This window comes from Lagopus leucura, unplaced genomic scaffold, assembly GCF_019238085.1.
Source record: "Lagopus leucura isolate 7727_CA_CO unplaced genomic scaffold, USGS_WTPT01 Super-Scaffold_100040, whole genome shotgun sequence".
NCBI classification, from domain to species: domain Eukaryota; kingdom Metazoa; phylum Chordata; class Aves; order Galliformes; family Phasianidae; genus Lagopus; species Lagopus leucura.
Window position 1 is genome coordinate 4,987,269 of NW_024962289.1, and position 24,318 is coordinate 5,011,586.

The following is a 24,318-nucleotide window of genomic DNA, read 5'->3' on the forward strand; positions in this document are numbered from 1 at the left end:
TACAGGCCTCTCAGCATTTTTTCTGGCTTCCTCTTCTTAGAATGCATCAACTCTTGGGCTTAGTGTAAGTGATTATCGAATATTATCCAGCTTTCCTTGCCTCCTCTTCCCTCCAGAGTTGTATCATACAACCTACCTCACAGATCCCTGAAGAGAACACTTCCATAATGTAGGAAATAACTAAATATAATTTCCTAGCCAATCCTTATTTACACAGGGAAAGCTTCAACCGTAGGCAGGAAGATAATATAAATCTGCACAAGTCTTCTCTGTCATGACAGTCTGCCTGTGTACTGAACCATTAGTATGCTCTGAGGGCTTTCCTGAGGGCTTTCAAGAGCCCTCAAATAAAAGTAGGGTACGTTAGGATTTCTTGCTCAGTGGTTGCTGTCTCCCCTTATGTGATGGAATTAATAGTCAGCTCTACATATAAGGTATCATTCCCATGCACATTTGCTGCATTATCTGCAACAAAATATATTGCATTTGATTTTTCTCATCTACATTAAGTTTAAAACAGATTAATTAATTAAAGTGTCCTCATTTCTTTCCCAACATGTTTACACTGAAATAGTTGGCTCCCACTGGCATGAAACTGTGTTTCATTCCCAACAGGGAAAGTACAGTAACTATGGGCTCCAGAGAGGTCACACTGAAGTTAGAGTAATTTCAGGTGCACCACACAGTAATTTCTTCTGGCTCGTTCTTCTGTCTGTGATCTGTGTAACAGCCCTGAGAGGCAGCATAAGAAAAGGGTCCGATTTGGGACAGCTGGGACCACTTGCCTGACATTAACCCCAGAGAGGAACCTTCCAGGGAAGAAAACACACACCCCGATGCCCCTTTCTGCTGAGCAGCCCAGCTGCTGCAATCTGAGCCCAGCAGTGCACTTACATGGAGCAGGCTTCATTCCCTAGCACACAGCAAGCAACAAACATCCTTGTGGCACAAGTGTTCCCAAAATCTGTGAGGAGTCAAATTCAAAAATTCAAATCAAAGAGGGTGATGCCTGTCAGTGTGCTGTTTGAGTTACCCGAGGGCACAGTGGATCCTAAGGAAATCCCAAGGCTGAATACTTTTTCTTACTGAGGGGCAGGTGTCTGTGATTGATGGGTTGTTATGGCAAAGACAATTTCAGTACAAGCACTCTTTCCATCAGCACCATTTCAGTATCTCTTGGGCTCAGTTTTCACCAGCTGCTCACTATGCTAGGAGCAATCTCAGCAAAACTTGGAGACAGCTGAAAGATGTACTGACTTGATACAAAAAAAAAAAAAAATCACCAGGTTCGCAGATGGACAACAACCTGTTCTGCCCTCTTCTGAGATTTTTCATATTTATTTGATATTCGCAATCTGTATAACAGTAGTATGTTTCTTTTCATAAGGCCACTAAATTAGCAATCTCTTCTTAAGACCACTAAATAAAACACTCAGTTATGGCTCCGTCTAGCCCAGCATCCAGTCTCAGACATAAGTGAAATCAGGTCTCAGGCAACACCATAAGAATAAAGGAAGTGACTTATGATATTTCCCAGGAATGCTTTCTCAGCCTTGAGAAATTTGTAACGCAGCCTGCAGACAGAACTCCAGATTGAACTTGTGTAAAGGATTTCAGATCTTCCATACTGTTCCCATTCACTGTGCTACCTATGCTCCCTGGTTGCAGCTATGCATTAAAATGAAGCTTTTTGGCGGTGGAATCAACTGCAGTGACACACACACACCTCTTAAAATGAGGAAGTTCATTTAGAAAGAGATACGTGAGAAGGCACTACCATAGATATTCGAGATTTCTTATGAGAGACAGAGAGAGGGACACACAGAGAGCGAGCGCTTCGGATACCGCTCAGTTTTGAAGGGCTCTTTACTTCCAAACTAACTTAAATCCTTTGCGCCGCCTGCAGACACTGTTGGGAAAGGCGCTGCCCCCCCGCCGCAAGATGCTGCGGGCTGCTGCACCATACCCGAATGATGTGCAGCACTTTCAGCTCTGCTGATGATCTTTCACCTAGATAAAACTGACGGTTTTTTTTTAATCTCATTCTTTGCTTTGCTTGGAAACCATCCGTGCCAACACTTTCATTTTCTGACTGCTCAGGGATCAACCAGGTCTTTGCTAAGAGCCCTGAGAAAACCTTTCTCTATCATCCCAAAGCAGCACACTGTGACTCTGCCTTGTGTAACCTTCCTGCACCTGTACAGAAGAGACATAATGTCACAGAAAATTCTTTTCTCGCCCATTTTTTTTTTCGTTTAAAAAGAGAGATACAATAGAGTACTGAAATTTTGCATGTTGATCTTTTCTTCTGTGTTCCATCCAGTTTTCATGCAGGAAAAAAAAAAAAAAAAAAAAAAAAGATAAACAAACAAATAAATAAAGAGGAAAGAAAAGATAAGAAAAAGGAAAGAACTCCAACCTCCAAGTGTCACTGCTCCCTTTTTTCATTAGGTTTGGTATTTGAGTCTTAGGCTTCACCCATGTCCTACCCCTCTTATCAAAGTGTGTCTGGAGATACACTGCTGAAAGGCTGCTGCTTGTTTGAACGTAACTGAAAAATTTTATATTCTTCCTTGTTAGGTGGGTCCTACTTAAAGCTTTAAGACTGTACCATTTTCACTGTTTTGTGTTTGAGTAACCTCCAGAAAAAAAGAAAAAAAAGAAAAAAAAAAACAACACATTTTTCATATTTTCTTTATCTGTTAGTGTCCTTTGTGAGCAGTAAATGGAAATGCGGAAATGCCTTTCTCAAGCAAATGCCAACCTCTCTGAGCTCTGCCATAATGATTCTGTATATAACACACAGCATATGGTAGAAAAAGGAAACAAAATACAGATTGATCTTCCCCTGAAACCAATGGCAACATTCTTGAGTGACAGATAATGAGTGTTTAAAAACTCTGTGAATTGGAGGTTAAAGTAATATGTGAGATGTAAAAATGACCAGTTTGTACATATTTGTGAGCAACTAGTAGTGATTACTAAGATTCCCTTTCTCCCTGAACTAGGGAACGCTTGAGGATCAAATCATCAGCGCCAACCCACTGCTGGAGGCCTTTGGCAATGCCAAGACTGTCAGGAATGACAACTCCTCGCGCTTCGTGAGTTCATTTCATTTCTGTTGGAATGCAGACATCTAACGTATGTCTCATCCACTGATCACTCTGGCCAGTAGGTTGATCTCTACAACTTAACAGGGGAAGTTCATCCGGATCCACTTTGGAACAACAGGAAAGCTGGCCTCTGCAGATATTGAAACCTGTGAGTTGGAGCTAGTCAACACACACAGAATTCGTGCATTCCTGGTCTAAGGTGTCCCAGGAGCCTCACAGCATCTCTCTTTTGGTTAGATCTGCTGGAGAAATCCAGAGTGACTTTCCAGCTAGCCAGTGAAAGGAGCTATCATATTTTTTACCAGATCATGTCCAACAAGAAGCCGGAGCTCATTGGTGAGTGCCAGCACAGCTAGGCTCTGCTCAGTGAGCTCCGTTTGCACTCTGACCTGCCCTGTACCACCAACGGCACACTCTACACTTGCAGATCTCCTTCTCATCACGACCAACCCCTATGACTTTGCCTATGTGAGCCAAGGGGAAATCACCGTCGCCAGCATCGATGACAGCGAAGAGCTGCTGGCAACAGACGTGAGTACGGAACCCTGGCCGGGCAGATCCGAGCTGCATGGCCTGGATGGATCCCAGCTTGTGCCACCCCACAGCAGCCGCTTCCGGCGCTCACCTGGCCAAGGTCACGGCTCCATTGCAGCGTGGTGCTGCAGGCCACGCTCCTCTGGCCCTGTCCAACCGGTCTGTTGTGTCCGCAGAATGCTGTGGACATCCTGGGCTTCAGCCCTGACGAGAAGGTGGGGATGTACAAGCTGACGGGAGCCGTCATGCACTATGGGAACATGAAGTTCAAGCAGAAGCAGCGGGAAGAGCAGGCGGAGCCGGACGGCACAGAAGGTGGGGAGGGTTGCTTGTAATTCTGGGACTGCTTTTACCTTTCCAGAAACTAAGCTTTAGCAGGCGGAGCAGGTGACACGAGGTTGCTGGTTCAGTTTATGGACACTGCTGTGCTGACGGGATGCACTCTCCATAGCGTTGAAGGGAGCTCCCATCACACCAGGCACATCTGAGCAGTGCCCAGCTAGGCTGCTTCTAACAAATGCTTCCTAGAGGATCGAGGCATGCTTGCCCACGCTGTACTCCCTTGCTGTATTCTTCCTAGTGGCTGACAAAGCTGCCTACCTGATGGGTCTGAATTCTGCAGAGTTGCTCAAGGCTTTATGCTATCCTAGGGTGAAAGTTGGGAATGAATACGTGACTAAAGGACAAAATGTCCAACAGGTACCTAGAGAGCCGATTGGCTTTTCATTTGGTTGAGTTCTTTCAGTTTCAAAGTTAGCTCAATCTTCCTTACTGCCTTGGCTATGTTTCTCACAGGTATACAATTCAGTGGGAGCGTTGGCTAAATCAGTCTACGAGAAGATGTTCCTATGGATGGTTACTCGAATCAACCAGCAGCTCGATACAAAGCAACCCAGGCAGCATTTCATTGGTGTCCTGGACATCGCTGGCTTTGAGATATTTGATGTGAGTTACAGTAGGTATGTTTGCCCCTTGATAATTTTTCCAAACTAAATGGTATTTTTGTTTGTTTGTTTGTTTTGTTTTTTATTTTGAATTTGCAGTTCAACAGCCTGGAGCAGCTGTGCATCAACTTCACCAATGAGAAACTGCAACAGTTTTTCAACCATCACATGTTCGTCCTGGAACAGGAAGAGTACAAGAAGGAAGGCATTGATTGGGAGTTCATTGACTTTGGGATGGACCTGGCTGCCTGCATTGAGCTCATTGAAAAGGTAGAGGAAGCATTCTTCTTTTTAGGAAAGCACATTTATTTCCTGGTCATTTATCTTAGTGAATTTAATCTTAATAAATTCAAGTATTTATGTTGATTGATTCTCCTATAAAAACAGGCAATTTATAAAATCTAAAAGTGTATCTAAAATCTATTTTAAAATTACAAATTTATACAAAGTTCTGGAGCAGCAAACTGCCTCTGCACAAAGGGTGATTTTCTGATTGGGATGGAAAGCAGGGAGGCACATTAATTTTGCCTTTAGTAGTAGACAGTAAGGTGAAATTTCTAGTTTTGCTTCTTGCAGTAATTGACAGAATTCAGTTCCATGTTCTCTCAACATAATTCTTTCCAAGACCTCTATCAGTGCCCTCTGACACTACAGTGGTAGTGATCTTAATGGGAATTAACTTCCCACTGCAGCAGAGACAGTGATCAGTGGCTGTGCACAGCACTTACATAGTGTCTGCAAATCGATGCACGCACATCCAAACATCTTCCCTTTCTGAAGCACATCAGTACCTATTCCCCGCCCGCTGCCCAGTGACTCCTTCAACCACCCCACAAGGACATTCACCACTTAATACTCATGGATGATGCCTTTGCACATATAAGCCTCACATTTCTTCCTAACCTTCCACTGTTTCCACCACACAGCAGCACCAGCACAACCATTCACAGACGGTGCATATTGCTATACTTATGCTTACTGCTCAGTGACCACAGTTTGTGTCCTGCATCTATGCAGTACAGAATAGTTAAAGCCACAGGAATTACATCACATGCCTTAATATAGTGCTGTAGTCACTTTTGTAATGACAGGGAAGAGGTGGACACATCTAGGATGTAAACCACCGGATAAAATTTCCCATTAGTGATTCTGTGAAATGTCTGTATGCATGCACTGATGCTAGAACAATCAGGACAGCTAACTCAGATCTACATTTTACTTTAGAGACACCTACAGCTAAGTAAGATATGTCCTAACCCCAGAGCTCTCACAGAACAGCCCAAACCTACTGGGCAAAAGGTTCATTCAAAACACGGTGTTCCTGTCCAACACACACTTCCTGGGATAGCTGATGCTCCGGAGCAATACTGATTATAGTTATGGCAGCTGTCTACCTGCTGTCAGCTGTAAGCATCTGATGGAATCTAATTAAATTATATGTTAGAAAAAGGCATATATTATAAAAAGAAGGAACTCCTAATCTCTAGTCCAATGAAATAGAAGTCAAATGAGTATCTCCAGCAAAATTAGAAAAAATATAACTGATCTGCACTATCAGAAGATTCCTAATTTGGCTCAGATGTAAGCTCTGATGTGTCTAAATGTATGCCTGCATTTCTGTATTGAAATATTTCCAATTTTAAATGCATTCTATGATAAATCAGAAGGCTATGCGTATTCTACTGTGCCAGATAGATGCCAATTACATTCCATGTAAGGTGAGAAAAATCTTATCGCTCATGTGCATCCATTATTTATGCACATTTTTGAGGAGCCATGAGACTAAGTTTACATTGGCAGTTGCAACCGGATCACTTGTAACAGACATACACAACAGCATCAGCAGTCCCATGAGCAGGGCACTGAAAGCTGTCTTCTGAATTCCTATTTTTATTTCACTGGTTTACATCCCGAAGAGTTTAGGGAAAAGATTATTGAAGCAATTGAATATAACATGAATTTTACAAGCCTCTCACTCAGAAGATCGCTGAGATGTATCTAAGCAATAACTATATCATGTTTGATTATTACAGTAACTAATGATGTCTTCAGAACCTGTGCCTCACAAATTACAGTCACGGACACAAGCTACAAGTCATATGCAAGATGAAATTTTATTCGCTTTCTTCTCCTCACTGCTTTCTTTCTTCATGTATTCATATTTCTCCCAGCCCATGGGCATCTTTTCCATCCTGGAAGAGGAGTGCATGTTCCCCAAGGCAACTGACACCTCTTTCAAGAACAAGCTCTATGACCAGCATCTGGGCAAGTCCAGCAACTTCCAGAAGCCCAAGCCTGCCAAAGGCAAGGCTGAGGCCCACTTCTCCTTGGTGCACTATGCTGGCACAGTGGACTACAACATCTCTGGCTGGCTTGAGAAAAACAAGGATCCCTTGAATGAAACTGTTGTGGGGCTCTATCAGAAATCATCCCTGAAGCTGCTGTCCTTCCTTTTCTCTAACTATGCTGGGGCAGAAACAAGTAAGTGCTCATCGATGAGGCAGGAAAAAACTAAAGTCTATTTCTGTTTTTCCTCTTTGTGGTATTGTCTAGGTTCTTTATCATCCTTTAACCCAATCCTAATCTTGTGTGCACAACACTAAGATACAAACATATATAACTGCAGAAAGCTCCCTATTCTCCCTGTTCATGGTGCAGAGAAACAACACTCAGCAAGTCCAAAACAAAGTGACAGGAGTTGAATGTTTCCTGACTTACTGAGTTGTGATTCATGTGCATGCTAGCCATTATCTAGATGGGTGTCAAATATATTTGGAAAATGCATGCACTTTATATTCTTTGAAGACTATATTTTGTTTCTTACCTTTGGGCTGCCATAACACAGAACAGATCCCTATTCTTCAACTGAAGCATTAGAATAACATTTTTTTTCTAGAGAAGACTTCACTGCACTCATAAGCAAATGTCCATTGCTGAGCCATTCCTGTGGCCTATCACCAAATTACAAACAAATACAAAAATAAGTTGAGGGTGTATCTTTGAGTCAAAGTAATGTTAAATGGCACAGAATAAAATGTAAAATGTCAGGCCACAGGGTTCCATACCTCCAAAGCTGCATGCATTATGATGTAAACTAAGTCATATATCTGAGACCTAAATATACCACATTGATTAATAACCAGCTACCTATAGTTCACATAAAACTACCATGCAGCAGTGATTTGCTATTTCACTTTAATGTCTCCGTTGACATACTGCTTACTCCAGCCTTTCAGCTCTTATGCACTTCTCCCAAGGTGACAGTGGCAAGAAAGGTGCTAAGAAGAAGGGGGGATCTTTCCAGACAGTATCTGCTGTATTCAGGGTAAGTGAAGTTCTCCTTAAAATTAACCAATAAAAATGCAAAAGCTTTGTAACTCATAGCTCGGTCTTTGTGTTGTTCTGTCTACAGGAAAATCTAAACAAGCTGATGACTAACCTGAGAAGTACCCACCCTCATTTTGTGCGTTGCTTGATTCCAAATGAGACCAAGACACCAGGTAAGTCTGTCATTATACACTGAACTGACTAGAATTGAACTGTTCAGCTTCCACACAAACTTCTTCTGATGCTCAAATGAGCTTTCTAGTCTTGTCTGTAAAATTTTGAGCACTACGTGATCCTTCACACTTAGCTGTCTTTGCTTAACGAGTGTGCAGAGCTGAAGATAATAAAGATGAGATTTATTAGAGTTGATGAATTTTAGAATGAATATCAAATGATGAATATTAGAGTGAATGCTGAGTTGATGAATATTAGCACTGACACTTACAGGTGTCTGTCGAGAGTAACAGCACTACCAAGTTCCTAATAAATGCCTGTTTTTAAGGCAGTGAGTCTTTCAAAACTGCTGGGTTCAGACCAAGGCAATTTAACAACTTCTAAATATTTAGTGTTAGAATCCAATTCTAGCTGGAAGACTGTCAAAGAAATCATGCATCACTTGTAGAACTCATTGTATAAGCTGCTGGGTGCTGCTTGCACCTGGAAAGCATTTTGATGTAAAGTTAGTTTTGTTCCTTTCTTGAATTAAGTATTAAACTCTTGCAAGGAGTTCAGTCTCCAAGAACAGTTCAGTTTGAGGCCATTAAGTACCCTGTGTAAGTCTCAGGAGTATAATCATTACAAAGCCTGATATTGGTGGAATGATAAGGTGTAGTAGATGCAAAAGGAATACAAGGGATAAGAAGTTTATTATATGGAGTTTGCTCTGCTCCAGAATTTCCAAGCATTTCTTACCCTTCTTTTTGTCTCTCTTGGTAACCTTGAAGAACACAAATATGCTATGAGAAACATGCATATGTATGACATTCAGATCTCAGCTATTCATAGAATCATAGAATCATAAAGGTTGGAAAAGACCTCTGAGATCATGCAGTCCAATCATCCTATTCATCTAAACTACTTTTATATTTAATTGAGAGAAGCTGGTATTTTAAGGTATGACTCATCTGGCCCTTTTTAAATGTCTTAGGATGAAATGAATCACACCATAGAAAACTGTTTCTCTCCAATGACTATAAATGAAGCCAGTATGGAAAGTCCACATTCCTGAAGTAATGAGAGAGTACCCTGCTAGGGTCTTGACAGTAGAGTAGGCATAAGGGAATTGAGGAAATCTACTGAAATATACATGAATGAATGACTCTGCCAGATATAGCTATCATTTTAATATTCGGAGGGAGGTGACTCAGAGGAAATATCATACCTGCCTTTTAAGAAAAAGAGTGGTGATGAGTGAACAGAATTAAGAATTGTGAAGGAAGAGAAACTGGACATTTTCTGATTTTTAGCTGTTCTTAGGCTAATTATGCTTAACTTTCCAAACTATGCCTTTGGGTACACATTATTTACAGATTACGATGAAAAGGTAAGGGTGAATGATATGGGCCATTCTGCATTAATTAATCTCTGTAGCAGCTGACAGAAATTTCTTCATCACAAAGTGATTCCAAAAGTATTTTAGTCTACCAATTGTACTTTGTTTGCAATACATGGGAATAAGATTAAGAAATTTAATTGATTATTATATCTGATAGAGATCATTCTTCCAATTTCAGTCATCCACCTTCTACAGGCAGTTAAAATGACTGAGAGCTTTAAGGATCCTTGTTATCCCTTCAATTGCTGGAATCTATCTTTCAAATCTAAGCAAGGTTGAGTGTAGTGAATATTTCCACAGCAGATTCGAGGTAGAATCATCTCTGAAATGAAGAGCTGTGGCACACATTGTGCCACCTCTACCTGCATCCTGTTGCTGTTGCAGATTTTTTCATTCCATCTTCTGGAGTACTTCTCCACCATTTTTGAGAAATGCAGCCCTATGCCTTTTACCACTGGTGATTTATAAGCACTGCCAGTCCTAATATTCTGAGTTGCAAAGCTCAGTTGGTCAAAGCAACTTTCTGCAACTTCTATGAATTGAAGGCATGTTCTGTCTTTATTTCCTTCATCTTTAATCAAGGCTGGTTGAATTTTAGCAAAAATTGAAGTTACTCTGTCATTCTAGTAAATATCGAGATCCTTTGGAAAAAAATTGAGTTATTATATACATGTATTTTTTAAGGTGAAATGGATCATTACTTGGTGATGCATCAGCTGCGATGCAATGGGGTTCTAGAAGGCATCCGAATTTGCAGGAAAGGTTTTCCAAGCAGAATCCTTTATGCAGACTTTAAACAACGGTACGTCTTCAGTTATTACTGTCTGTTAACATAAAAATTTGGTAAACCCACAACTCAGGTGACAAATATGGTAACACCATGGAGAAACACCCTCTGAAACAGACTAGCTTGGTGACATTTGAGGGAACTTTACCATAAATATTATCATTAGTCACTCCAGTCTTTTCCCTCTTTGATCAGACCAGAGGTGTGTTGATTTGTCAGAACCTGCATCATTTCTGAACTGTGGTCACTGCCTATTGCTTCAAAGAGACACAAAATGCTTGTTGGATGAGTTAAGTGGCATTATAGATTACTCTTTATGAGTCTATGGGAGTCTTAGAAAACAATACTAAAATAATACATTGATACAGTCTCCTTAGATTGCATTTACTAAGCATTTAAAACTCCAAGGCTTTGTTGGTGCTTTGTCACTGGCCTGCATCCTGTAACTACCACTGGCCTGTATCCTGTTAAAATGGAGACAATGAAACTGGCTTAAGAGTGCTCAGTTGCTAAATCAGAACTGGGTACTATTGCTATTAAACGTACCAGTAGCATCTTCCATGCTGACTTGGTGTAAAAAGCTCTTTCCCAGAAAAAGACATAGACTGTTTGCTTCTTCCTTCCCTTCCTGGCCTCTTTGGCAAGAAATTGATAATACTCGTTTTGCAGCAAGAATATTAAGACTTTGAAGAAGTGAAGACTGGAATGCAGGACCCCTTTGAATATGCCCTGCAACCTGATGTTTAATTCAGTAAGATATTAGCTGATCTCAATTGTCAAACCATAACTTGACGTGACAGGTAAAGGGGACACTCCAAAATAGCAATGGTCCAGAAACAAAAATTGCTGTACAGTGCAAAGGAGATGTGCTGAGGTTCAGAGGGAACTACAGCAGAAGCCTAAAATACAAAATAAATGGATTGTTCCACTTTCACTATCTTGATTTTATATTTTCTCTTACTTGACTGCTAGAAGTGCCCCAGTGTACAGTCACCCTTCATCATTTCTTAATTGGAGGAAACCCCTTTAGAAGAGCTAGGCAATCCTGTCCACGACATGGCATTACCTTAATCATTAAGCTATCTTGCAACATGCTAAGACTGTTGCTAGCAGTTAAAAAATAATACCATGTCATTTTTAGTCCAAACTGAAGGATTCAGTGGTGGGACTTGTAGAGACAGTGAGTTCTGTATTCCTTTTCAAGGTTTGTATTCCTTTTGGAATACAGTTGATTTTTGTTAGCAGCTTTAATTCATCTTCCCCTTTAATTTAAATAGCCTTATTCTGGTAAATGAAACAAGTTGAGATGACAAAGTTGACATGTTCTCACTGTGTTCTTCATAATTCCTGGACCTACAAATACTGTTAAGTATGCACATTAATTTTGTATGTCACAACATACTATATTGTTACACAGCCAACAGATTCCACTGCAGAGTAATCATATCCCCTTGTCATCATATTCTGTTCAGCCAAGTCTATCTAGGTTTCACATGGTGTACTCAGCTGCTTTCAGACACCTCAGCTTCCAATCACATTATCTTATTATGCACAGTAGCCCCAGTTCTCCTCATGCTGTTTGCAACCAGCGCTTTGCAACCGGTCTTACAGGTACAAGATTCTTAATGCCTCAGCCATTCCAGAAGGCCAGTTCATTGACAGCAAAAAGGCTTCAGAAAAGCTTCTTTCTTCCATCGATGTGGACCACAACCAATACAGATTTGGCCACACCAAGGTAAAGTTCTTGTGGAAGAGTGGGTATATTAATGGCAAAAAATAACACTTCTTTAAAGTATTTCTTGCATATAAAATCAGCCTTCATGGTGATTAGGAAACAACTGTGTACACTATTAAATTAAGTTATCATTATCATCACTATTATATTAAGTTCATCATGTATGGTTCTCAGGCCACCTGAAAGTTACTTAACAGAGCCTTGACCACTGAGATACAAAAGGGTACAGTGAAAAGACAGAATTGAATGGCATGCTAGGTTAACTCTTTGTTTTACTAATTAGGTCTTCCCCAGCTTACTCTGGAGCTAGCCTTGGATGACTTCACAACAGCATGATTAGATCATGCAAAGGGTGATTTGTCACGAAACATAGGAGCAATGCAAATATCTACAGTGACCCAAAATTTCTCTAGCCATTTAACAGTTACTCCATACTTTCTTCCAAATCTGCCTTGCTTACCCTACATCACATGCCAATCATTGGGTCTCTGCCTAATCCTCAAACTGCTTAGCCCTCTCTTATGTTCTAGGTGTTCTTCAAGGCAGGTCTCCTGGGACTCCTAGAAGAAATGAGAGACGAGAAGCTTGCGAGCCTCATCACTCATATGCAAGCTATGTGTAGAGGGTATCTCATGAGAATTGAATTTAAAAAGATGAATGCAAGAAGGTAATAAATGAACACAGCACAAGTCATATTGTGCAACATCCAATTCAGGGACAAACCTGTTCTCGGTGAAGACATTTAGAAAGATTAGGGGAAACAGAAAAAGCAGAAACTAACACTTCCCTTGTTGTAACATTCCAAATTCTGTCAATGGCAGTTTAGTAGCTGGACTGAGCATCTGGACCATGATAGTTAACAGTGAGCCCTTCCTCCAGGAATGTAATAACCTTTAGAATCATTTTCAACCTCTGAAGAACACTGTGATAGAGATAGACAAACCTTAGTACATGTTCATTTGGCTGTTTGGAATATGCTGTCTGACAATTTCATTAAATCACATCAGTTTGTAATGAATGGATTCACATTCTACTCTACTTGTTTTATTTCGTTGCTTCATTTCTGTCTAAGATGAGGAATTCTGACTTGTACAGAAAATATATGTTATGTGGAACAGTCGAGAAAATACCCTTTTCATTTCTGTCCTTTTGAGTGGAACAATTCATGTGAAATTTGGAGTGTAGGGGTGGCAGCACTGCACACACCAAGCAAATAGTGTCAAGTATTTTTGACAAGTGAAAGCTGTTCATGGGGAGCAAAGATAACATAAACCCATAGGACGCTATCTGCCAACTAGTAGCCTTTATCTGTAATACCTTATCATATATGTTTAGCTCAGCAGCTTCCCAAAACAGGGGTAGTTTCTAAGAATTCGATAACCTGTACTGGATTTCTCTGCAATGAACTGTCAAAGCTGCCTTGAACAAAATCCTGTGGCATTCAATAGAAACAATGAGCATCTGGAGTTCTTGTGGGGACCTACAAGAACCACTGAGTCCAACATCTGGCTCCACACTCTGGTCCTCCTGCTGCAACCCTCTCCCAGTGACCTCTGCACCATGGGAGGCACTGCTGGCTCTGCAGGTGGAGCACAGCACGCTGGGCACGCATGGTGGTTCCATGTGCCCTGTCCTTAGGATCATGGTTGGAGAGCCAGAGACAGTGTTGTTGTGCAGATGGGGGCTGGAGCTGCCATACTAAGGTTTCATTGTTGTTTTCATTTTGTGTGTCAGTAATTTCTAATATTATAGTTGTTTTTTTTTCAGACCCAAAAGCATCAAGCTGCCATTTCCACAATTTACAGTAACACCCGTTTATAATCTCAACATGAATGTCAGTTTTCACTCTGGTCTTCACCTGAGCGCTTGTGCTTTGAGATTCAGGAAAGTTTCAGAGGTTATCAGACAGCATAACAGAGAATTCTAGTCCTCCCTCTTATGCCCAGACATAGCTATTGTTCATTTTACAGAGCCAGGTATTCAGCAGTCCGGTGTCCAGAAATGACTTTAATAAGCACAAGCAAAGTGAGATAAAACTTCCCTGAACAAAATGCTGATGCTGTGTTACCAATAAGAGTCTGCTTCTAGCCCAAGTCTCTCCAGTCTCATAACCTGTATTATTTTCATGCATTTTCAGAGAATCCATTTATATAATCCAATACAATGTTAGAGCATTCATGAATGTCAAGCACTGGCCCTGGATGAAGTTGTACTTCAAGATGAAGCCCATGTTGAAGAGTGTAGAATCTGAGAAGGAGATGGCCAACATGAAGGAAGAGTTTGAGAAAACCAAGGAAGAGCTTGCAAAGTCTGAGGCAAAGAGGAAGGAGCTGGAGGAGAAAATGGTGACCCTACTGCAGGAGAAAAACGACTTGCAGCTGCATGTTCAGTCTGTGAGTTACCTCCATTTTCAAATTCACCTCCACTTTCTCTTTTTCTACAGCTATTTCCATTCTCTTTTCCAGTGTCATACATAAACAGACAGGTAACAGGGCCACATTCTCCTCTACCTTTTATCTGGTCTTGTCATCTATGCCTAAGCAAAGTGGGTACAAAGCAGATATATAGTATTACCACTATTATGAAAAAGGGAAATTCTGACAGGGATCAAGTGTAAAGCCACTTTGCCATGGATCTGCAATGTGTCCCTGGCTGCATTCTCAGGATCTGTATGAAATACAGCTTGTTTCCTGAGTTGCTGACCATTCTAATATGGAGCCAGGGATGAGGCTACTTTTCCATCAGAGACACGAGTGATAGCATGGAACAAAGACTGATGTTTTTCAGCTGCAACAATACTAAGCAGAGACTGAATCTGCATAAGACAGGAATACTATCAGCTGTTACAAGGTAGTAAGATACTTTATGGCCAAGGGCTGTCTGGTGCGAGTGGAACTGTCACTTGATTCCATCTGCTCTTGAAGTAGCTGGTCTTTGGACAGTTCTGTATTATTTCAAGCCCTAAGATGGTCATTGTGCATGTCAAAGGATAGATTCCTTCCCTAAATCCTTCTTTAGCACTTCAACTTAACATCATTCAGTTTTCTGAGTTCATTTGCAGCCTTTTTGGTACTTAGTGTCCTGTTCTCCAGTGCCAACCTATTCTATAAATATTTTAGGCTTCACCATAACCCCTTCACATAGAATGTAAGTGAAAAAAAGCAAGAAGCTCAGGTTTAGCTTCCAAGTTATGATTCCATCAATGTACTCCATGGTTTCAGATTTCAGAGCATAAAAAAAGTCGTAAGATATGATTATTTCCCTTAGAGTGTTGTCTGCCTCTTTCCTGACTCAGTTTCTCAGTGTTTCATCACTGGAAGAGCTGTTTGTGTCTGCCTTTTAAGTCCTATTGCTGTGTGAATTTCAATCAACTCTAATTGAAACGATCCTCATAAGCCCTTTTCTCCATGTTTGTCCTCAGAAAACACTCAGTAGCACACACAGTAGCAGTAATTTTGAGTGCCCCATGAGTTTCAGTATGAATTTGAGAGATAACATCCTTTGTTACTGCAGTGATGTCTTTCCTCCATGACTTTTCTGGGAAACAGCATATACCTTTTATGGTATTCTGCCTAGAATACATCACAGTAGCATTAATTTGAGTAACATCTGTCAATCGTGTTGCTCAAAATGTTATAGTAGAAATTGCAGGCTAAACTGTAGCAATGCTTTTTTGCCATAAGCCCAACCCCATTTTGGCTGAAAGAGGTTAAACAATGTGAGAGCCAGGTAATCTCAAGTGAATTATGGGACAGAAGGAGTTAGGGGAGAGACAGTCAGACCTGTGTCATTAGAGCTGGAGGAGCTTATTAAAGATAGAATAATCCAACATTATGAAAGATGACTTTCAAATGCCTTATGTTTTACAAATACTCATGTAGGTTCATGCTTCCATGACATCCAGTTTGCTGATCCAGATTGTTGCAGATCCAGTGTGTATTACTGACATCAAACCACCTGGCCAGCTTAAAGAAAGGGCTCTATTGTGGGATTATGGTTCACTTTCCTAAACCACGACCAAGCAGGGTTATCTCCAAATGACTGGATAATGTGCATTACTTCCTAACTGCATAGGAAATTTTACCATGACTTGTGCAGTTCATTTCCTGGAGGTGGCGCTTGAGCAGCGTGAGTTGCGTTTCATCATGTGCATGGTAAATGTAACACACCTTCAATGTGTTCTGACAGGAGAGTGAAAATCTAGCTGACGCTGAGGAGAGATGTGAAGGTCTCATCAAAAGTAAAATTCAGCTGGAAGCTAGAATTAAAGAACTTAATGAAAGAATGGAGGATGAAGAGGAGATGAATGCTGAATTGACAGCAAAGAAGAGGAAACTTGAGGATGAGTGCTCTGAGCTGAAGAAAGATATTGATGATCTTGAACTGACTCTAGCCAAAGTGGAAAAGGAGAAGCATGCGACAGAGAATAAGGTGATAGACAAATCTGGAAATTATTCTTCCCCAGACAGTTTTCCCAGACAGGTTTCAGTTTTGTGGGATGTTGCAGAGTTTCCTAAGTGCTCTCAATGGAAGTGATACGTGCCCTAGGCACAAAGAGATATTGCCACTTAATTGCCTGTAACAGAAGAAATTTTGCTAAAATTATAACTTCCCGTTAGGAAAAATATTTTTTTCATGGCATTTCAAAAAAAGTTAACAGCTTGTTGAGGTGTTTGTTGGAGAATTTCCATACGCTGCTATTTTCAGGCATAAGGAACCAGTGTCTCTCCTGTGGATGGAGAACTAGTATGCTTGTGGGTGGCTCAATAGAGGATGGCTGTGTAGATCCTTTCTCCTCGATGAATGAGGAGAACTGATCTTCCAAATGCAGAATGTTTTCTTATAATCCTCTTGTGTTGAAGAAGCCCAGATCTCAGCCAGGATGGCTATCCTTTCCTTTCTTGACTTGACTACACGACGAGAATTCCTGAATTCGAAGGATCGGGTTGTCATTAGCTCATTTATCTCCCAGTAAAAGCACTGATCTCTTTATATACGTCTCAACGATTAATGTGACAAATCAGAACTGAAATCTTAGAATTCAAAAGCCCACACCTGTGGTGACAGCATTCAGTCCTGCCATAGAAACAATACTAACAGAGATGTATTTACAGGTTAAGGTTTCCTTTACTGACGACACTGAAAACACTTCTGGATCCTAAGTTTGCAATTTTAGACATGCTGGACATTTCTATGCTAATGTTTAGAGGAAATCTAGATGGTGCTGGGTAGTAAGATAAGGACCACATAGCTAAAGCACCCAGCAGAGTGGACTTTCCTTATGGATACTGTCAGTCTTTCCCATCTGAATGAGACAAGTGGGAAGCAAACATCAGGCAGACACATGCAGAGAGGCTGATATGTTCGAGATAAGGTTGTTGGTAGTACAGTGGTTCATGAAGAGCAGGGAATAATTTTCCAAAATAAAGCCACCAGAGCTGGTATGTCAACAGATGTGTCAAGGGCTCTAGACCTCAATTCATGATAATCTCTTAAAAGGCAGAAGATTCTTTGTGTATTGCTAAGTTACTGTGATTTGCATTTGGTAGTATCTTCTAAACAGCCTCAGTTGCTGAGAAATTACAGCTGTGTGCCTAGCAAATATATCACACGCAGAAAATGCATTTTTTGAACAAGAGCAACTCAGAGGCCTTCAGTAAATCCAAGCAGAGTACAGCTTGCAGGTACAAGTGAATGTCTAGCACATGTTACACTATAAAAACTGGCTGGGAGTCAAGACCAACTAAAGCAAGCATTTTTTACCACTTCAGGACCACAGTGATATGACAGGCACGATACTGGTTACTACTCTCATCATAAAAAATGTAGACCTTCTGTGGAAATCACTTGACTCAGTCCATGCAAGATTTTGCAGAAGTGCTTTCATTGTGTTCTCAATCTGTCTGCTCTTATTACACCCCCTCATAGTATGGATGCTTGATGCCTAATAGGTTAAGAATCTGACTGAAGAGATGGCAGCTCTGGATGAAAATATTTCTAAACTCACCAAAGAGAAAAAGGCCCTCCAGGAGGCACACCAGCAGACACTGGATGACCTACAGGCTGAGGAGGACAAAGTCAGTACACTCACCAAAATCAAGACCAAACTGGAGCAGCAAGTAGATGATGTAAGACAAAAAAAAAAAAATGAAGTTGTACGGGTGGATGCTCTGACAGATCAGGAAAGAAATCTGATGTTGGGAGAGTAAACAACATTTAGAACAGCCAAGCCAGCTCTAACAATTTTACCTAATAACTTACAGGCAGTTGATAGGGTGTTGTGGAATCCAGTATATTTTCCATCTTTTCTTGGCTGTTTAATCTGTGCTCATCACTAGATGTTTCAGCATTGTAGACTTTTGTACTACACATTTTAACCAATTAGCTTTAGCAGCTATCTGAGGCAGTTTGAGGGATTGTTGCAGATCTGTGTACTTTATGGGTCTAATCCAGAAAGCTATGGACTCTGGGAAATTGTCAGTGTTTTGCAGTCTGTAAGGTAGGAACTACAGTCACTGGAAATCTTTAATTTCTTTATTTTTGAATAGCTTGCATTTCATGTGTGCACACCCAAGTTGTGATCAGCTTAACATCAAAAACCAAACCCTGATCATGTAGTAAGAGTGGGAGGAGATGAGAATATGTATAGGATCTGGTTGCTTCCCCTAGTTTTGATTTGCAACTCTATTTAAGATTTTTACATCAAGAATATTTACTATTGAAGTATATTTTATGTGTTTCAAAGTATGTTTTATGTGTTCTAGCTTGAAGGATCTCTGGAACAAGAGAGGAAACAGCGAATGGACCTTGAGAGAGCAAAGAGAAAACTGGATGGGGATCTGAAAATGTCTCAAGATTCCATCATGGATTTGGAAAATGATAAGCAACAGATGGATGAAAGGCTAAAAAAGTATTGCACTGGCTTATTCTCTAAATTTCAAAATTAATATTGTGTCTTAACTATCTTGAATTCACATTCTTGTTCTTTAACAGAAAAGATTTTGAAATTAGCCACCTACAAAGTAAAATTGAGGATGAGCAGGCTCAAAGTTCTCAGCTGCAGAAGAAAATCAAGGAGCTTCAGGTAAAGTCTAAAGATATCTAAAGATAGTTTCAGAAGCTGAGTCCTGGTTTCTTGGGATTATCTGATATTTTCTTAGAATGTCATAGAGAAATATTATTCTGCACATAAAAAAACAATGAACATAGACTCGCAGTGCTGTTCCTGTCTGACAGCACTTTACAGAGGCTCTGATGTATAATCAGAGGTGAGTATGTAAGAATTTCTTAAGCAGAGCTTATGGCAGGCTTCATAAATGGCTAACATATTGAGTTAAAATAGTAGTGAAGCCATGAAGAATTACCTTTGTAAGAAAATTAAAGAAATCAGCACAGAGATCACCATCTCAATGCAGAGCCACGAAAAACAGTTCCTTTCAGTGATATCACCCCATGGTTACTTGTCCCAACCTTCATTACGTTGTGTTCGCTGATGGAGACGACCTACCTTCTGCAAATTCCTAAACAGCTCACATCATTTTACATTTTTTAGAGGCTCATCCATTATGCCTTTAGAAAAGTGCAGTTCTATGCCTGTCATTACATTAAAAAAATCCATTCTGAGCTATAATATTTAGTGAAATTTCAGATTTTCACAGAATCACAGAATCAAACAGATTGGAAGGGACCTCTGCAGATCATCTAGTCCAGCCACCCCTAAAGCAAGTTCCCTACAGCAGGTTGCACAGGAAAGCGTCCAGGCAAGCTTGAATATTTTCAGAGCTAATTCTAGTTTAATAAGCTAATTTTCAGCTTATTCTAGTGCTCTGTAATCTCCACTGCAAAGAAGTTTTTCCTCATGTTCAAATGGAAATTCCTGTTTTCTAGTTTGTACCCACTGCCCTTTATTCTGTCACTGGACACCACTGAAAAGAGCCTGGCACATCTGTTTGGCTCCTGCTCTTTAGATAGTTATAAGCACAGATAAGATCCTCTCCTCTAGGTTGAAGACCCCCAGCCTTTCCTCATAAGGGATATGATCCAGTCCCTGACCATCTTTGTAGATCTCCACTGGACTCTCTCCAGCAGTTCCCTGTCTTGGACTGAGGAACCCAGAACTGGACACAGTACTCCAGATGTGGCCTTACAGGGGCAGAGCAGAGGTGATAACCTCCTTCATGCTGCTGGCCACAGTCTTTGTAATGCACCCCAGGGTCCCATGGGCCTTCTTTGCCACGATGGCCAACCTCTTGTCCACCAGAACACCCAGATCCTTCTTTACAGACCTCCTTTCCAGCAGGCCAGCCCCTGACCTGTACTGATGCATGTGGTTATTCCTCCCCAGGTGCAAGACTCCACACTTGCTCTTGTTGATCAGGTTCCTCTGCACACAAATCTCAGTCTGTCCAGGCCTCGCTGAATGGCACACGGTCTTCTGCTGTGTCAGATCCACCTCCCAGCTTTGTCTCATCACCAAATTTGCTAAGGGTGCACTCCATCCCTTAACCCAGGTCACTGATGGAGATCAACAAGAGCAGATCCAGTACTGACTCTTGGGGAACACTGCTAGTTAAAGACCTCCAATTAGACCATGAGCCACTAATCACAACTCTCTGAGCACTGCAAGTCGGCTGTTTCTCAGTCCAACTCACAGTCCACTCATCTATCCCACAGTTCCTAAGTTTACGTTCACTGTATTGAATGTCCTAGGACACAATTCAGTGAAATTTCTTGCAGTGCTTTACTCTCCTTGTTGATATAACAAAAGTGAGTATTTGTTCTTTATTCCTTAAAGCTTACTTTAGGTCTATTCAGGCATTCTCATTTAAGCAATTAACTTTGCTAGGCTCGTACAGAAGAATTGGAGGAGGAAATTGAGGCTGAACGTGCAATCCGTGCAAAGACTGAAAAGCAGCGAGCTGACCTCTCCAGGGAGCTGGAGGAGATCAGTGAGCGCCTGGAGGAAGCAGGAGGGGCTACGGCAGCTCAGATTGAGATGAACAAGAAGCGTGAGGCAGAATTTCAGAAGATGCGCCGTGACCTGGAAGAGGCCACACTGCAGCACGAAGCCACGGCTGCCGCCCTGCGGAAGAAGCATGCGGACAGCACAGCGGAGCTTGTGGAGCAGATCGACAACCTGCAACGAGTCAAGCAGAAGCTGGAGAAGGAGAAGAGTGAGCTGAAGATGGAGATTGATGACTTGGCCAGCAACATGGAGTCTGTCTCCAAAGCTAAGGTTGGATTAAATATTTCTCGCCACTGCAGTTGTTTTTCTGAACAATTAAATGAGCTGATAGATATGCTCTCTATGTCTTAACAGAGCAATCTGGAAAAGATGTGCAGAGCTTTCGAAGACCAGTACAGTGAAGTCAGAACTAAAGATGAGGAGCATATGCGGCTAATTAATGATATGAACACCCAGAAAACACGTCTACAGACTGAGAATGGTGTGTCCTTAGATTAAATATAATTGTGCACTGCCAAGTATTTAAGTATGCTGCCTATATATTTTCTAACACATTCATTACTGGGTGATCTGAACAAAATTCAGACTGTAGAATTTCTTCCTGTGGGTAGTCAAGAAAACTCTGCCCAAAGGAACAAAGCAAGCCAAAAGAAGTGCTCTCAATCAAAATGAATGTGTGGGCCTGTGGTCAGTTCATTCCATTTCTTTCGATGCTAGCATATGCTATCTCTGACAGCTTTTTCCTATCTGGTGAGAATGAAATTATAGAATCACAGAATCCACAGAGTTGGATGGAACCTTTAAAGGTCATCTAGTCCAACTCCCCGGCAGTGAACAGAGACATCCACAGTTCAATCAGGTTGTTCAGAGCCCGTCCCTGAGTTTTACTTTAAATCTTGTAATCTTTTTGTGTATGGCTAGCCTTTCTCATTTGTATGAATTTTCTATGTCTCATGTTTCTGTCTAAAAAAAACCATTTTCTTGTTAGGTGAACTAACTAGGCAACTGGAGGAGAAGGAGTCCTTGATTTCCCAGCTGACTAGAGGCAAACAGGCTATCACACAGCAGACAGAAGAGCTGAAGAGGCAACTAGAGGAAGAAAATAAGGTGATTTGTTTTAATTTTGGTCCTTAAAATTGTAATCAATGTGAAATTTTATCAATGTGATAAAAGAATAAATGAGAGCTCCTCTGAGAAAAAGACATTAACAGTGAAACTTCAGAACTTTGCCTTGGAGTATAATGCAAGAGACATTAGAAATTAAGTAAGACAATTTAAGCTCTTCTTACCATGCTTTCTGAAGTTCAAATACAGGAGAGAAGTGAATGTCTGTGTACGTGCCTTACTGCTGTGGGAAACCCCTGATTCAAAGAATACAGCTGCAGCCAAAAAAAAAGGAAAAGATCAGGAGTGAACTATCCAGGATTAGAAATGACAACATAGTGTCAAGTCTTCTCCATCTTCAGACAAACACTAAATTCTACCTGAAAGGCTTACAGGGAGACTTTTGGAGAGATTATTCCCACCTTTCCCACTGCAGCATTTACTGTATCTTGTCCTGAAGCACGTGGTGCTGCTGTGTTTGAGAGGCAGCGTCCCAAACAAACTGAACAAAATGGCCTGATCTTGATTAACATTATCAAGTCTGTAACACAGAGTCCCAAATACTGTTGACTTTTCTCCTTCAGCTACCCTAGCAAAATGGTCAGTGAGATGTGAAATTTTTCTCAAAATGCAATAAAAAGGTTCAGTCACAAATTGTCAATTTTTTGTCTGTTTTGACAGTTTGTATAATTCTGATTGTGCAGGCCAAGAACGCCCTGGCCCATGCCTTGCAGTCTGCCCGCCATGACTGTGACTTGCTCCGGGAACAATACGAGGAGGAGCAGGAAGCCAAGGGTGAGCTGCAGCGTGCCCTGTCCAAGGCCAACAGCGAAGTGGCCCAGTGGAGAACCAAATATGAGACGGACGCTATTCAGTGTATGGAGGAGCTGGAGGATGCCAAGTATGTGGAGGAATGGTCTTGAGCAAAAGATAATTATGTAAAAATATGAGAAGGAATTGGAGGACACCAGAATATGCTTATGGTGGCAATATGCACAGCATTGCGCTTTGTAATGTGTTGAGAGTGAAAAGGTGAGGGAGAAAAAAAGAGTTAAAGGAGGAGGAGTAGATGTTTGGAAGAATCTCTGTAGAATGCAGAATTCCAGTGTATTAGTTATGGAGTTTAACATAATTGTTGAAAAATCATATTCTTCACACTGCCAATGCAGAAATTGTTTCTGCTTCCTCCCCATCTTGGTGTAGTTTACCCCTTAGATGCTCTTTTTTTCTGCACTGATTCCATCACACATATCACCTTTCTCCTAGATTTCTGGGGAATCCTCTTCCCATGTTACTTGCGGGTTCATATCTCTTTCTTTGTGTTCTCCCAGCCTATGCACCACTCCAGCATTCTTTGTGATCCGAGGCTCTTACTCAATGCTTTGTCCATAATATCACAGCTTTCTATGCTGGCTCTCTACTGTGCCAAACTCCCTTCCTGTCCATTTCCTCAGAATGACAGAATTTTCCTTTTCTTAGCACTGCTTGTCTCATCCTGCAGAAAGAAGCTTGCTCAGCGCCTGCAGGATTCAGAAGAGCAGACTGAGGCTGTCAATTCAAAGTGTGCTTCCCTGGAGAAGGCAAAGCAGAGGCTGCAGGGAGAAGTGGATGATCTCATGATTGCTGTGGAGAGGTCGAATGCAGCCTGTGCAGCATTTGATAAAAAGCAGAAGAATTTTGACAAGGTTCATTCAGAAAGGCTACTAGATATGAACATCATAAAAATTTGATAGGCCAGACCGAATTCTGAAAGTATGAGAGTTCTGCACTCAACCTAAGATAAATTACATTTTATCTAAAGCAAAACTGTGGTAAGAAGCACGTAACACAACAAATAGTAATGAAAATGTCACAGTGTGAGTAACCCCAGGTAACCACATCAAAAAATAAAATAGCTTCTGATAGTTTTAAAAAGCACAGTTTTCACGAGGGGGATTGGGAAGCTCTGTATCGAGTGGAAGACCAAGCAGAATGAGAAAGTTTTCAAATGCATACCAACAAGCCCTGACTTCCAGAAACTAAAGGGGGCTATAAGAAGGAAGAATATAGACTCTTTAGCAGGGTTTGTTGTGACAGGACAAGGGGAAGTGGTTTCAAACTGAAATGCGGAATTTAGGTTGCTTATAAGAAAAAATATATACAATAAGGGTAGTGAAGCATTAGAACTGATTGCCCAAAGAGATGATGGATGCCCCTCCCTGGAGACATTCAAGATCAGGCTGGACCAGGCTCTCACCACTTGATCAAGCTGTAG

General features: G+C 41.1%; 1 protein-coding gene across 1 annotated transcript in view; it reads left to right on the forward strand.

Moving 5' to 3' along the window:
• Nucleotides 1–24,318, forward strand: part of LOC122186820 (myosin-1B-like) — a 39,618-nt gene that overhangs the window by 4,426 nt on the left and 10,874 nt on the right. Inside the window, exons 6-29 of the mRNA XM_042883771.1 lie at nucleotides 3,009–3,101; nucleotides 3,198–3,261; nucleotides 3,351–3,449; nucleotides 3,541–3,644; nucleotides 3,824–3,962; nucleotides 4,228–4,346; nucleotides 4,443–4,592; nucleotides 4,691–4,861; nucleotides 6,763–7,072; nucleotides 7,849–7,916; nucleotides 8,004–8,091; nucleotides 10,158–10,275; nucleotides 11,872–11,995; nucleotides 12,526–12,662; nucleotides 14,133–14,388; nucleotides 16,184–16,426; nucleotides 17,947–18,123; nucleotides 18,760–18,905; nucleotides 18,989–19,079; nucleotides 20,841–21,230; nucleotides 21,315–21,441; nucleotides 21,949–22,067; nucleotides 22,769–22,965; nucleotides 23,566–23,749. Of these exons, the coding sequence (XP_042739705.1) occupies nucleotides 3,009–3,101; nucleotides 3,198–3,261; nucleotides 3,351–3,449; nucleotides 3,541–3,644; nucleotides 3,824–3,962; nucleotides 4,228–4,346; nucleotides 4,443–4,592; nucleotides 4,691–4,861; nucleotides 6,763–7,072; nucleotides 7,849–7,916; nucleotides 8,004–8,091; nucleotides 10,158–10,275; nucleotides 11,872–11,995; nucleotides 12,526–12,662; nucleotides 14,133–14,388; nucleotides 16,184–16,426; nucleotides 17,947–18,123; nucleotides 18,760–18,905; nucleotides 18,989–19,079; nucleotides 20,841–21,230; nucleotides 21,315–21,441; nucleotides 21,949–22,067; nucleotides 22,769–22,965; nucleotides 23,566–23,749 (3,714 nt within the window). The remainder of the gene's footprint in view (nucleotides 1–3,008; nucleotides 3,102–3,197; nucleotides 3,262–3,350; nucleotides 3,450–3,540; nucleotides 3,645–3,823; nucleotides 3,963–4,227; nucleotides 4,347–4,442; nucleotides 4,593–4,690; nucleotides 4,862–6,762; nucleotides 7,073–7,848; nucleotides 7,917–8,003; nucleotides 8,092–10,157; nucleotides 10,276–11,871; nucleotides 11,996–12,525; nucleotides 12,663–14,132; nucleotides 14,389–16,183; nucleotides 16,427–17,946; nucleotides 18,124–18,759; nucleotides 18,906–18,988; nucleotides 19,080–20,840; nucleotides 21,231–21,314; nucleotides 21,442–21,948; nucleotides 22,068–22,768; nucleotides 22,966–23,565; nucleotides 23,750–24,318) is intronic.